Source organism: Eutrigla gurnardus (assembly GCF_963514095.1).
Source record: "Eutrigla gurnardus genome assembly, chromosome: 14".
NCBI lineage: Eukaryota > Metazoa > Chordata > Actinopteri > Perciformes > Triglidae > Eutrigla > Eutrigla gurnardus.
This window is the reverse complement of record NC_139937.1, coordinates 6599832-6614786: the sequence shown is the minus strand read 5'-3', so window position 1 is coordinate 6614786 and position 14955 is coordinate 6599832. Positions and strand designations below refer to the sequence as shown.

General features: G+C 41.5%; 2 protein-coding genes across 4 annotated transcripts in view; one reads left to right on the top strand and one right to left on the bottom strand.

Moving 5' to 3' along the window:
- Positions 1 to 10766, top strand: part of kmt2bb (lysine (K)-specific methyltransferase 2Bb) — a 26237-nt gene extending 15471 nt beyond the window's left edge. For both annotated transcript variants that reach the window (XM_084026915.1, XM_084026914.1), the window contains exons 23-36: positions 28 to 165; positions 379 to 537; positions 638 to 755; positions 877 to 955; positions 1053 to 1213; positions 1292 to 1444; positions 1572 to 4677; positions 5179 to 5279; positions 5443 to 5580; positions 5747 to 5999; positions 6244 to 6351; positions 6581 to 6664; positions 8005 to 8134; positions 8243 to 10766. In XM_084026915.1, the coding sequence (XP_083883041.1) occupies positions 28 to 165; positions 379 to 537; positions 638 to 755; positions 877 to 955; positions 1053 to 1213; positions 1292 to 1444; positions 1572 to 4677; positions 5179 to 5279; positions 5443 to 5580; positions 5747 to 5999; positions 6244 to 6351; positions 6581 to 6664; positions 8005 to 8134; positions 8243 to 8518 (5004 nt within the window). In that variant the 3' untranslated portion in view covers positions 8519 to 10766. The remainder of the gene's footprint in view (positions 1 to 27; positions 166 to 378; positions 538 to 637; positions 756 to 876; positions 956 to 1052; positions 1214 to 1291; positions 1445 to 1571; positions 4678 to 5178; positions 5280 to 5442; positions 5581 to 5746; positions 6000 to 6243; positions 6352 to 6580; positions 6665 to 8004; positions 8135 to 8242) is intronic.
- Positions 9198 to 14955, bottom strand: igflr1 (IGF-like family receptor 1). 2 transcript variants are annotated; one of them, XM_084026950.1, is made up of 7 exons: positions 14817 to 14955; positions 14493 to 14685; positions 14263 to 14347; positions 13682 to 13766; positions 13509 to 13589; positions 13214 to 13315; positions 9198 to 12967 (listed from the first exon to the last, which is right to left on the bottom strand). In XM_084026950.1, the coding sequence occupies exons 1-7, from the start codon at positions 14893 to 14895 to the stop codon at positions 12642 to 12644; spliced, it is 951 nt and encodes a 316-aa protein (XP_083883076.1). In that variant the 5' UTR covers positions 14896 to 14955; the 3' UTR covers positions 9198 to 12641. The 2 variants fall into 2 exon arrangements, with proteins under 2 accessions (XP_083883076.1, XP_083883077.1); XM_084026951.1 differs by having other exon boundaries at positions 14326 to 14347.

Sequence of the window (14955 nt, the reverse complement as noted above, 5' to 3'; positions counted from 1 at the left end):
GGGGTTTCACTTTTGGGGATTCCATAGGAAGCTGGCCGGTTACTGTACTTGGGCCAGAATGAGTGGGCACACGTCAACTGCAGTTTGTGGTCAGCTGAGGTGTTTGAAGAGGACAATGGCTCTCTGCTACATGTGCACAGTGCTGTCACAAGGGGTCGCTTAATGGTTGGTTGTTGATCTTGCTCATTAATTAATTTACCTGTTTAATAATCTGTCTTCCTCTACAATGTTACCAGGAGTCTGAGTTTGATTACTTGCTAACTTGTCAATAGATATTGATGTTTCAGAATTTAACAAATTCTGATAACAGGCTGTAATTACAAATATATATGCATTCTTATAATTGATTGCTGTTCTTTTATTACAACCCACTCTTAGCGATGTGAACGCTGCAACCAGACGGGTGCAACAGTGGGCTGCTGCCTGACATCGTGTCAAAGCAACTATCACTTCATGTGTGCCCGCTCCCGTCACTGTGTCTTCCAGGAGGATAAAAAGGTCTATTGCTACAAACACCGACATCTCATCAGTGGCAAGGTAAATTCTGCTCTTCCAGTTACTCCAACAGTCTCTGACCATACCAGTTTTGAATTCCATTCTGGGCTGCATTATCACTTGTTTTCCTTTTGTTTTGCAGATGATAACTGGTCAAGAATTTGAAGTAAACCGCAGAGTGTATGTGGATTTTGAGGGGATCAGCCTTCGGAGAAAGTTCTTGACTGGACTGGAACCAGAATTAATCAATGTGATGATTGGTAAGTACCTATCTTATCTAGACCTAACCTATCTAGACCTATCTGGTTTCCTATTCACTCCTTGATATTTTTTAATATGGTCTTATGTATAGTAATTGGTATCCACATTGTCTTTACACAGGTTCCTTACAGATAGAACAATTGGGTGTGCTGACAGAACTCTCAGCTAGCAAAGGAAAACTGTTTCCTGTGGGTTTTCAGTAAGTTGCATATTATATTTTTTAAACTTAATTATACAAATGAATGTTGGAACATGGAATGGAAAGCCCTTTTAAAATGTTCATCTTTCTTCTGAAGGTGTTCTCGTTGGTACTGGAGTACAGTTAATCCATTGCGCCGGTGCAAATACACATGTACAGTACGGGAGGTTCGGCCTGTTGTCCCTGAGAAGCCTGTCGAGGAGATGCCTGACCAAGGAGACAATAACACCATTGCTCATAGCCCCTGTCCACTACCTGGTGCGTATTTAACTAATGGAAAACTACAGTACTTTAGGAAGATAGAAATTCATGCTAATAGTTTCAATAAATCTTCAGAATCTGAACCCCAAGAAGCTGAAATAATGGAATCCCAACCCCCAACGGAGGAAACCTTTATTCCAGGACTGAGCCACAAGTTTGAACACGGTGCAAGACCAAAGATTCCCAGGAGACCAGCTGGAGGAATGTCCCGACCTCTACCATCCCCAGGTAAAATATAAATTCATTTTTTAGTAAGAATTATGAAAAAAGTTACTAAAATAATTGTTGTTGTTTACTAACAAAACCTATTTTAATCCAATCAAAAATGCACATCTCAATTCTGTTTTCTTCTCAGGTTTAAACAAGTTGAAACCCCACCACATATTAACCATAAGTGATCTGGACGAAACTCGAAGGGTTCGTCGCCATAGCCCACACCAGCAGACAACAGGCCTCCGTAGTCATATGCCTCCCCCTCCTCTCGGCCCTCTGACTGGACCAATTACCCTCCGTGGTGGAAAGTCTTCCCTCCCCACTTCCCCACTGTTCCCAATTAGTGCTCCTGACAACCTGATAAATTCTCCATCATCCCGTCCAGTTGGAGGTAGAAGTGCTTCCTCAGTCCGATGCACTGGGAATACCTCATCTTTCTTTCCTCAGTCTCCCTGGCAGGACGGTGCAGGAAACTTTCCATCTCCAAGTCTGTCTTTCTCTCCATCCATACAACATCTACCCAGAAATCGACTGTCGTTTGATCTGAACCAGTCAGACTCGGTCGAGGTGCCACACAACTTCTTGGCATCACCAGAACCTGAAGATGTCTCTCCAGCAAATGGTACATCACCACAGGGGGATTTAGACCAACAGAAGGATGAGGAAGAGTTTCCCTACAGTTCATTCCACAAGGATTCTCAACAACATGAGATGAGGACAGAATTGGAAATTGAAGAGACACTCCTGAATGAAGGCGTGGCAATGAACTGCGGAGGACAAATAGTGGTGGAAGGTGATGATCAGGAGGGATTTTGGGGAAGAGCCCAAGAGGTACACAAGAGGAAGACTCTCGTTGCCAACCTGCCACGGTCTGCAGCCTCAGCTAGGGATGACTTGAGCAACACCTCTTCTGATGACGATATGGAGCACTATTTTGACTTCTCGCGGACAATAGTCAGCTGTCCTGGATCAAAAGATCATTCCAAGTCTCCTTCCTCCCCTTCCTCCAGGTCTATGGCTCAGCTGGATGGTGTGGATGATGGTACAGAAAGTGATGCGAGTGTAGTGACCAACAATGATGGTCAGAAAGTTGAGGGTCGTGGTCAAGCTCGGATACAAGCAAAAACCCTAAATAATAAAAATGCTCCTGAATCGGACACAACAAACAGCACACAGGGTGTTCAGAGCCTGTTCCCCAAAGCTTCTACCAATGATAAGCACACAGATTCTTCAGTCACCATCTCAGTCGCTAGCAAAAGTCCTACGGATGGTTCACATCAAGATCCAGCTAAATCTCAGAATGCCTGTCAGTCGAATGAGGACAACATGGGATTTGTTTCTTCACAAATGTCTGGAAACTCTTCGCTCAAACAGCAGAGCTCTAACACTCCTTTAGTAAATCCGGAGGCTGTGCTCCCTACTCCAGTTTGTGATGCTCTGCCTAATTTACTCACAAAGGTGCCTGAGACCTTGAATTCAGAGGAGGTATTCCAGGGTTCCACTTTAGGATTTGTCTCTGGAACACCTCTTGTTCTTGAGAGATGTGACACTACTGAGATGGTGCCTTTGCGACAGAGTAAACTGACCCAACAGTCAGAAGCTTGTAAACCCCTGAGGTCAGAGCCTGACAGCAGCCACTCTACTGTGTTGATGAACCACCGAACAGATACGACAGTGGAACCCTCATCAAGAGATAATGCTGACGGTCAGCGTGCCCTACTGGATCTTCTTCACCCATCCCCTTCAATGCCTACAGAAGTACAGAATCCCTCTCACGGCCTTGTAGACCCTCTGCAGATGTATTCCTGTTTACCAGGTTTCAGCAGACCTCCTCTAGCAAGTATTACACTTCAACCAGTAACATCTTCACAGGAGTTAACCTTCCCATCCATGGGCCCTTTGTCTACTAAACTAACCACCCTCAGCCCTGTTGTAGACGGGACACAAACACTGCTAAACATTACCCCTCAAAATGATCCAGTGCTATCAGCTGTGTCAGGCATTTGTACCCCAGCAGGAACATGTGGAACTGTCTCTCTACCCATCTACTCCACACAAACACAGCCATTGTGCTCTACGGCTGTCACCATCGTTTCTTCTTCTGCGTCTCTTTCTGTACTCTCAACACAATGTTCAACAGCTCCAACGGCAGTCCAAACCACCTCAGCTCCTGTGATCTTAAATGGTTACAGCTCATCTGTGCAGAAGGAAGCTGCATCTGGTCACACAATCTCCATCAACTTTTCCACACCCAGACCAGCTTTAGAACCTCAACAGCCAGTGGTTCCCCAGGCTTTACCTGGACATGCTATTCTTACTGTGAAGGAGGTGGGAGGTCCCAATGTGGATCCTACACCACATGTGCTGCTGGTGAACCGCCTTGGGCAGATCTTCGTGAAGAACCCAGAAAGCAACACTTTCCAGCTGCCCACTCCCAGCTCCCCCTCCTACAACTGTGTCACTCAGATCGCCAGCCTTTTGCAAAGCAATGCACTGTCAGCCACACTAGCAGCAGCTGGTAATATGACTGCACCAACCCCCGGGGCCAACATCGCAACAGCAGTTCCTCCATCAGTTACCACCACAGTTCAGAATCCCTCCACAATTTCACAGCTGCTTACTCACAATAGCAACGGTGCAGTGACAGCTGTTAATGTGAAGAAGCCGAAAAAGTGTGCAAAAACACCAAAAGATGAAACCGCTCCAGAGTTGAAAAAAACAAAGAAGAAGAAGGATCCTAGTGCATCCAAAAAATCCAAGTCATCCAAGGCCTCAGGGCCTCAGCCTGCTCCGTCAACAGAGAATCCTCCTATGACTCCTGGTGAAAGTGCTCAAGCAATTATAAATCAGGCAATGGCAAGCAACTACACCCCGAAGTGGAGTGGGCTTCGAACACTAAGCCCTTCATCGCTGGTTTTGCCACCTGGCTTATTAATTGAACCGGAGCCTGTAGTGGTGCCTCAATCTCCATCAGTTGCACCAACACCAGCTCCAGCACCTCGACCTCGCACTCACGTCCGCATGAAGAGAGTGTCTTCACTTTCAGACCGTATTGTCACAAAGAAGTCTAAAGTAGATTTCCTTAAACCAGAGCCCCCCAGTGAGGATGAGGAGCTCCGTAGACCACCTTCCTTTCCAAGCATCTCCAGCAGGGCTTCAGGAGTCCGCATCAAAACCCCAACCGTGAAAGGAGTACTGGACCTGGACCAGTTAAAGGAAGAGCATATCAGCGAGTCTGACAGCTCAGGGTATGATTTTATTCATCTTAAATATGGCTGCAACTAACAGTGATTTTCATTAGTGATTAATTGACAAAGAAAAGCAGACAATCCTTACATTGTAGAAACACAAATCAGCAAGTATTTGGCAGTTTTGTTCAAGAGATGATTTAGTGATTATCAAAAAAAAATTCATCAACTTATAGATGAATCAAACCAGCTTGTCCGAAACGGAGCTAGCACAAGAAATGGAAAACATTTTTGACTTAATGTACACACTAAGAGCTTAACATGGTTCATCCACATCCATTTTTTGCCAAATTTGAAAATGATGCTGTTTTTTCAGTGATTATAATTCAGCTTTCATATTTAACTTACATTTGCTTTATGGATGGCATCTTTACTTAAAGCACCAACAGTTTGTCTGTATTACAAACTAATACAGCATCAGTATAACTGTTGTGGGTCTGGAGGACTGTATTACATGTTTTGTGTGTAAACATTTGTGTTAAAACTTTTGTACATTTTCAGATCAGAGCCGTGGGATTATATGTCTCAGGGCGAACAAGGCAAGCAGCATGCATGGGAACCAGTGGGACACAGCACCCTGACTGACTGGAAGAAATACTCTGGTATTCTTGTGTTTTAATCGCATGATTTAATTATTACAGTGAATTAAAAATAGTTCCTGAACATGTGATATTACACTAACTAATGCACGGGAATTTGTTCTTCATGCCGACAGCATTTAAGAATGGTGTGAAAGACTGAATGTATAAACTGTAATCCTTTTAGGTGCTGCCTCCACCTCTGATGATGAACCACCACTGTCTGACGAGGATGAGGAATTTCCGACTAACAGAGACCAGCCACGTCTAAGATTTGAGATAACTAGCGATGATGGTTTTTGTGCAGAGGCAGACCATATTGAGGGTAAGGCTAATGTTGCATAAGAAATACTTTCCTCAAAAGCCTAAAATTGCTTCAAATCATCTAACATGTTCTCAAAATCATACATATTTCTTGATGTGGTAATTCTGTAACCATTTATGTTAATTTTATTTGCTTTATGACACCTAATTTTCCCCTGTCCCTTCAGTGGCTTGGAAATCAGTGATAGATGGGGTGCAGGAGGCAAGAGCGATTGCAAGGTTGAGACCGTTGACCTTTCAGAGGATAACCGGCACCCACATGCTGGGTCTGATCCATGACTCAGTGGTGTTCTTGCTGGAGCAACTTCAAGGAGCCCAACGCTGTCAACGCCATGCCTTCCGTTTCTTCAAACAGTTCACGCAGGAGGACGACCTCCCTGTCAACCCCAGTGGTTGTGCCCGCTCTGAGCTGTATCTTAGGTATACTTATCAATTACATTTCAGATCGATTAGAGATTAGTTCTGCCCTTTGTCGTTTTTGAATCTATTATCTCGTGAAATTCTCTTAATGTAGGAGGGAAAAGAACAGGTGGTGTACCATTAAAAATGATTAATTTTTGGTTTTGTTTTATTTTGTTTTTTTAATCAAAGTATTTAACTTCCTGTGTTTGACTTTTTGAATGAGTCTGTGATAATAAACTTGCTATTTCTTTTCTCTCAACAGGAAATCCACATTTGACATGTTTAACTTCCTGGCTTCTCAGCATAGACAGCTTCCTGACAATGGGCCTTATGACGATGAGGAAGATGAGGTTCTTTTGAAGTCTACAAGGTCAGGCTTCACTCAGCTAGTTTTAGATTTTTTCTTGGTTTCTGAACACATTCAGAAGCACTTCTGCTACGTTTCCTTTTTAATTTTGACTGTTTCTGCAATTTTGGTATTGAAACTGGACTGGTAACCCTTTAGATAATACATAGTTTCAAAATATTTAGACCATTCAGACTTTTTTTTGTTTAATGGATATTTTGGGTGAATTATTATCATCTGTTCTTCCTCATAGACGGGCTACCAGCCTGGAGTTGCCCATGGCCATGCGCTTCAGACATCTGGAAAGGACATCCAAGGAGGCTGTAGGCGTGTACAGGTCAGCAAAGAACTACATTTGCAAAATGAGAGAATCATATTTTGATTGGGGTTAACATACATCTTTAGAACCAACCAACCAAAAAAATGTTTGCTAAGTGAATATATTGAAGAAATGCATACTGAATACCATAACAGGGCAAGCCCTAATCTGAACCAGAAAAGCCACATAAAACATTCTAAACATTATTAAAACTGGCCTGACAAAATGTAGAGAGTTTTAATCCTAATCTGAATCTGCATTAGAAAACACGAGTCATGCTGAGGACCAGAGACGTCACTAGGATTTAAAGACAGGAGGGGCTTAGCCCCCAGGAGAAGCATGCAAAATATTTGCACTTGCAACTTTTTAGAACTGTATTAGAACTATACAACAACCAGTGAAGAAGTCGAGCTAGTAACAAATTAAAAGCAACGGACATTGTCTTCTTCCATTCTCTTCTGTTGAACAATCTTACTGTAATGTTAACTTTTAGACACATTAAAGCTGCATGCATAGAACAGGCCCTGATTATGTAAACAATGGGAACAATTTAGGGTAGCTCCAGCCCCCCTAAAATAGGCCTAAAAACGTCACTGCTGAGGGCCATGATTTTTGAAGACTACTCCAATCCTCCTCGGGAATATTATATTAATTAATATTAATATAGGCTTTGTAAGACTTTAAGTGAGACAAACTAATGATGAATGTACATGAATGACCATTTGTAGGTGGGATACTAAAAAATGTATTGCAAAAATGAAGAATTACAGAACATCTGTGAGAAATCTGGCATTTTTGAGTTAACCGCAGAATTGTACTGTTGGATCAGGACATCAACAACAGTCCAGATGTGCGTTCTGTTTCAGTTTTATGGGAGATTAAGAAGCATCTGTTGGGCAGACTGACACAAGGAATCCACCAAACTCTGAAACAAGAGCTTGCTGTACTGTTAGTTTGTACTTTACCTAGTGGTCCTAAATGCTGAATTCAGTAGTCTAACATGGTGCCATCAAAGATCTTGACATTTTGATGTTATCATTAAACACAAATTGCAGCTGAGGTCAATGGGTATGTCATCAGATCATAAACGAAAGTAAAATTTAATTCTGTATATTTTTATACTGAATGAGATATATTAGTGTAATTGAACAATTTAAATTGTATTTACCTACAGTCATTTGCTCAAACTTAATACTCAATATATTGTATTTGAGCCACCCATTTTATATCTTAAAAGAGTAAAGAATCCAGAAATTGCTCTTGAGTTTGTGATGCAGTTGACACATCATTACTGTTGGTGTCCCAGCAATTGAACTTGTCTGACCTAAGCGATTCTGACCTTGGTGCATCTGTTGCAGGTCTGCTATCCATGGGCGTGGGCTTTTCTGCAAGAGGAACATTGAAGCAGGGGAGATGGTTATTGAATATGCAGGCATCGTCATTCGCTCAGTGCTCACTGACAAAAGGGAGAAGTACTACGATGGCAAGGTATGTCTGGTTTCTTTGATCGATTTGATTCAAAGTCTATAATAACTGAGGGTTAAAGTTGAGAAAGCTAAGAGGATACATCAATAGGTTTCACCTTTGCCTTTGCAGGGTATTGGCTGTTACATGTTCCGCATTGATGACTTTGATGTGGTGGATGCAACCATGCATGGCAACGCAGCAAGATTCATCAACCACTCCTGTGAACCGAACTGCTACTCTCGAGTGATCAACGTGGAAGGCCGGAAGCATATTGTTATCTTTGCTCTTCGGAAGATCTACAGGGGAGAGGAGCTCACCTATGACTACAAGTTCCCCATTGAAGACGCCAGCAGCAAACTCAACTGTAACTGTGGGGCCCGGCGATGTCGGCGTTTTCTCAACTGAGACATTCCTCGTATGAAAATGGGAGGATCCTGTTTACTAGTAAGCCTTAAATTAAGGTGGATTGGGCTTGGGAAGGCAGTAGGCAGTCTGCACAGAAGGGGAAATAGCCACTATGAGACCAGTTAGAAGCATTTGGCTGGGTCAGAAATGATCTGTGGACATCTTTATAGATTGTAGAAGAGGGGAACCTGCACAGAAAGTTCATATCGGGCATGTTTGTTCTTTTGCCTTGGAGAGGTTTCATGATGATGAAGATGTACAGCTGATGCAGCGACACCACAGCAGTAAATATTGTTGAGGAAGTGGTTTTGATGTTCGGGAAAAGAGGACATCAAAACCAGACGTTAAACATGTAGGGGGTTCCTGTTTTAGTGTGGGTGACACCAATAGAATATCTTACACACGTCAAGCCTTATCTGTTTGAATCATTACTGAAAACCTATAGCTAGGCTTTGAGAGATTCTTTGTGTTTTATTCGTTTCTGGGGGAGGGTATGTCTGTCTCTACTACACTTGTAATCATGATCGCTCCATCCTCCAGTGATGGGAACATTATAGCCCCATCTGTGCAGTGATGACGTCAGTTCTTGAGCCATACATTCACTCAAAACTTTCTTTTGTGTGTTTTATCTCATATTTAACACTTCTCGTGTCTTTATTATTTTTTTCTTTTTAGACTTGGGAATAACAAAACAACCATGGTGCTAAGCTTTGAAAGGTCTTTAACGTCTTTGGATGGACAAAGATGTCCTGCAAATCAGGAATTGTTTAGCTGTTTATTCACCCTGCTGATCATCTTAAATTTATGCACTCAGGCAGTATTCTTACCGTCACTGGATGTAAAGTGTCTGCCAAGTTTCACACTTTAGATCGCTTGTGTGCGGTTTGTCGCCTACTCTCTTTCCGTGTTGACTTTAAAATAGATAGTCATGTAATGGTTTCAGTAAGTACCATAGTGTCATATTTATGAAGACAGAAACATGTCTTTAAGGCGTGTTTTTCTCTTACAATGTACAGTGTATGTAGCAAACACTACCCAAGCCAAAAGTGATAGTTGTGGTGAATATCAGTTTTTTTAAATATATATTTTATTACTCTCATGGCAGATGCTCATTACATACCGTATTGCAATAAGACGTCGCTGCCCGACAGTTGCACGTACAAACGTACAAATTCATCTTTGTGAAACCTGCTACAGTTTATCTCTTAATCAGGGAGAACACTGGTATAAAGCATTGCCACTGAGTGCGAGTGTGTGTGTTCAGCTCATGCACCAGGCTTGTTGAGAACATGGCGCACAGACTTTTTAGATGTTATCGAAGAACGTTCAGTCTGAAACGGAGCTGAGAGAATGCACTCGGCACCTTTAAAATAACGTTTAATTGTTGTTCTTAGTCGATGTTAAGTGCCGTCATTGATGAGACTAATTCACACGATGTTCAAATTGGTAGTTATATTTATTCCTGTTTTCATTTATATTTTTAATGGTAAACGGTTGTGGTTCGTATAAACGGTGGCGGTCTAGTGTACTAGGAGATCTCCCCCATTTGTATCTTTTTGTTTCGTTTACAACTGATGTCCTTTGTTTCACTAATTTACTTGAATTGTCTTTTTGGGGCAGTTGTGTCATGTATTTAAGCCTTTATGACAGAAATTGATCTAAAGCAGGTATTTTTAAATAATCATTTTTTATTTTATTTTTTTGTTACGTTAGATTACTGACGGTCTTAGAATCAGCCACAGGAGTAAAGTGAGCACTGTTTGCCTCCCCAAGTCCATTATCACCCCCCTCCCCCCCTTCTCTTTCAAACTTCTTAGAGCATATTTCCTTAATGTTTTTGTCTCGATCTTAATCCCCTTTCCTTCTTGCATGTCCAATCACTGGGATGGAGCCCAGATAAATTTGTGTCAATCACCTAGCTGACAACAAGAGCAGTCACTCCCAACTCCTTGCAAGGATTCTACCTCAGCTGTTTATACAGATGTTTGGGAATACTGATGCAAAAAGAGAGGATGATAATTTAAGAATAGCTTGGATTTAAGGTCCTGCAGAGCTGGTGAGTGTGTGTGTTTGTGGATGCGTCTGTGTCACTGTGTGTGTGTGTGGGTGTGTGTGTGTTTGTGTGTGTGCGTGCGCATGCATGCAATGAAGGATGGAAAGCACTAGTCAGAACCTGAAGTTATCACGACCATCTCTCCCAGAATCTGTTAAGAAAGCTGTATGTTATATATACACACACACATATATATATAATAAAAAAATATATAGTAGGGTTATTTTAAAGTAAGTGTAAGACATATAAATAAGAAAATATGTGATCTTTAAATTTATGTCATTGTTACCATGTACAAATAAACCCTGGGTTTGTAAATATTTGTATACATATTTCTAAACCTGTTTAATTTTTCTATGCACTTTTTTTATTTATAATGTTATTTGCTTAATAAAGATGTTAAGATGTTTGAACAAATTCCATTTTTTATTATAAAAGTTGACAGTGGAAAAAAACAAATCATGCAAAGCAACAAGCTTTAACTGGAATGTAAGACAACATATTAGAAAAACATCTAAGAATCTGAAATTTTGACTATTAAGTCAAAATATTTCAAGAACAAGTTGTGATATTGGGTAAAAAAAAAAAACATATTTGCAAGAATGAAGTAATAATAGATGAGGATACTTTGTGTCCTGCATCCAGGTGGATTGGATTACATGCGTGTTTCAGTGTTCCCTGACAGTCCGTAGGCTCCTGAAGCCTCCAGTTTTCCACCACAGATGAAGAGGAGCACACAGCTCCTTCCTAGACGTCTCATCCATAGATGATAGGTTATGTGCCTGTCAGGTGGTGTTGTCGCGGTGTCGGTCTGAATAGGATACGGCGATATATAGACACAGAAAAGAACTAGGACAGATATATTCTGGTTTACTTTCACATCATTTACATAAAGTCTACTGGGCTTAAATCACTTTACTTTGCCATGACTGTGCTCTTGTCTCAGCTGTCTCCACGAATCCAGGTTCCCGATTAACCTCCAGCTGCTGCTTCAAAGCACATTGACTCATGCATCACATGAATAGTTTCATTTCCTCTTATAATGAGGGGCTTATTGATGAAACTTGTATCTTCCGTTCATTAACATGACTCATTTGACATTAAAAACAGACTGCTCTCATCCATTGACTACAACAGTAGAGTACAGCTTTTCCCCACATTATGGATTTATTCTGATTGAATAACAACTTTATTACCTCAATGTGGCCCTAATACTCATACTTGAACGATAATATTGGGAAAATGTACAAAATTAACATTGTTAAAAAATATTCATTGTGCTATTGTTTAATTATGAGCATAAATAATGTAAAAGGATGAAGATTAGGAGGGAAAAAAGGAGTAGTTCAATGCAGATGAATGAGAACATTTCATCACCTCGGTGTGCTCAAATGCAGGGACTTGAAGGGACAAATAAAAGGCTGTGCTGGCAACTAGGCTTTTCCTGTTGGAGATATGTCCGTTTAAACCTCTTGATGCTGCCCAGAGAAAAGCCCCAAATTCTCAACTGGTTACAATGCAAGAGTGGCTGCCAGCTGAATCATTTTTGTGTTTGTGCACCATTCCAAACCATTTGGGTACTCACAAGAGACAAATTAAGAAAAAGAAGACATCTAAATTAAAGCCGCAGAGGCTGGGATACTCAGACTCTGAGATATTAATTTATGTCACACTGGATCCCACACTATCCATGATGCAACTTCATAGCTTCATTAGATCACTTCTGTATGATTAATGCCCATGGCGGTGTCTGAAATCACTCCCTATTTACTTTATTTAAAAAAAAATATTAAATGTTTTATGTAAATCTAAATAAAGGTGTATACAATTGATGAAGTGCCCTTTAAAGACAATTTCTCTTCTGCATTGAACCACTCTCCCTATGATTTTCCTGCGTGTGAATATTGATCTGTTAGGAAAGTCTCCTTTTCCATCATTTCTTCGTGGATTCCTGGTATTGATTGTACGGCTACAGTGTGAATCTTACAGAAAAGATCCGAGACAGGCAGACATCTGCAGTCCTAACCCTGAAAGGTGAAAGGCTTTCTGCAGTCGCTGGTAGAACACGTGTTAAACCTGCATCACATTCACTCCGAGTTTGGCGAGAACGGCGATGGCATCATTGCGCTCCATATGTATGAGCAGCTTAGCCAGGTGCCCGACTGTCCAGTCGGGTTGCCTGCTGGTGACCCCCTCCAGCACAGCTTTCAGAGGGCTCTTGCTGTCCTTCATAGAGTAGGTGTAAGTAATCCAGGTGGCGGGGAAGGAGCAATGAGACGCCAGGTGTTTGGTGTTCTTTACTCCACGGCTTTCTGGATCTAACAAAATCACCAGCTCTTCCAAAACATCCAGGTTGTCCAGCACGGTCTGTAAAGGTGCTGACAGAATGTTGGGACCTACAGAGGAAAGTTGGGCTGTCAAAACACCGCTTTGGCCAAGTTATTCAATTAATGTTATTATTAAAGGTGGTCCAATAATAACGTAGACTGTCTGCTGTTCAGTCTGGGCCATTGTTGTTGCGGATGCATGAACAATGTCAGTATAAACCTGCAACTAACATGACTGATCCCCCCCGGATCTTAACAATCATCTCAACATTTTGCTATAGTACACTTAGAAATGGCCGTGTCATTTCCACTCACTCAGTATGTGCTCCAGCTCGTTGCTACCAGGTGGAGCAGGCAGGGGAGCGAACCCTGCATTGATGTATGATGATCTGCGATAAGTCAACATTGTGCGCTGACCTGTTAAACCCAAGCATGAGACACACACACAGTTATACGAGCCCAGTATAATTACATTCCAGCATAATAATATGTCTGTTCTATAAATAAAGTATTTTTTGTACAGTTTCCCAGACTTGTGCACTGTCTACTTTCTTTTCCACTGCCATTCTCATTTATTGGTGTTTAAAACCTTAATATTTAACATGCAAACCTGGTTTCCGCTTCCTGTAGATTAAACAAGCAGATATCACAACAAGCATGATGGAAGTTACAATGACGAACGGCACTGCCCCTGCAAAAAAAAATAGAAAGAGAAGAAAAGTCCAGGTTGAATTTAAGAAGAAATGTTCTCTTGTTCCATAATCAAGTGTATGTTTAACTTACATAGTAATCCTCCATCAGGCAAACCTAACTTTGGGGTTAGGGTTATATCTGGTTTTAAGGTGGATTCTTGGTTTGTCTGAATTGTCTGAAAATGAAAATGCAGGGTAAAAAGGTCATCCAAAATGCATCTGTCAAATGTTAAACCAAAGTCATTTACTTGGTTGTGTTATCTTGGTTATGAGCTATCTCTACGACCTCCTGCAGCAGAAATGGAATTGCTATATCATATTCTCGTACAAGTAGCGATTTAATGAAAAAAAGAAAATGTATTCTAATGTTTTTTTGTCAAACAACTGTGAGCACATGAGAAGACCATAATGATTCATTTGAAATTGAATTAATTATTTTTAAAAGGGCGTATATTTATTGAAGTAATGATTTGATTAATTGATTCACTATTATAATATGCCGATAATAAGTTCCAAGTAAATGAGTCTTACCACGAAACCGGGGAAATTTAACAAGTGGGTTACTTTCCTTGTAAACCATGACGTATTGATTTCCTACGTATCATTATCACTAGCACACAAGTAGACAGACCCGCTCTGCAGCCAACAGAATGTGACCGTTACGTAGATTACCGTCGTAGCCGGGATCAAACGAGTTGAAAGAGACCATGAACCGGTTCGGAGCAGCTCACTCACCGTGACCGGGACACTGGTGGTTCTGCAAAAAAAAAAAAGAAAAAAAAATGTTATTCCAGCCGCGCCGTGTACTTCTAACATGACTTTGCCCTGGACTGTGCAAAAATGAATATTTACTTTGGCCTTTTTAAATGCATGAGCCCGTGATAACGGAGATGCTTCCTCACCTCGCATCCTCGCACTTGGTGTCAGACGTTGTGCTGCACGCGCTCGCCTTGATGAAACCGCGCGGACACGAGGCGCAGGGTCGACAACGTGCGCTGCTGCCGTCGTTAAAAGTATCACCCGGGCACACTTTGAAGGGGGGCTCGTGTCGCCCTCCGTCGTCATCGCGGCCACAGTTAGGAGTGACTTCATGTCCTGCATTGTTAAAAAAAAAACACACACACACACACACACACACACACACACACACACACACACACACACACACACAAATATAATAGAACTGAGTAGGAAACAATCAAATAGACAAGAAAATAATGACATACCTGGCTTTAAAGAGCACGGCACACATGTGCCCCCTTTCCAGTAGGTTATCGGATTGCATTTGTCAGAGTGCCCCATCATACCAAACTGAGTCTCAGAGGAAAACGAAGACCATTACGTCTACCTAGCCCCTCCCACTCG

What these genes read in the sequence shown, in the direction of transcription:
- igflr1 (XM_084026950.1), bottom strand. Translation starts at nt 14,895, where the DNA reads ATGATGGGGCACTCTGACAAATGCAATCCGATAACCTACTGGAAAGGG. An exon ending in GCCGTGCTCTTTAAAGCCAG is followed by an intron (nt 14,686 to 14,816) that starts GTATGTCATTAT and finishes TTAACAATGCAG; the next exon opens with GACATGAAGTCACTCCTAAC. An exon ending in ACCAAGTGCGAGGATGCGAG is followed by an intron (nt 14,348 to 14,492) that starts GTGAGGAAGCAT and finishes TTTTTTTTGCAG; the next exon opens with AACCACCAGTGTCCCGGTCA.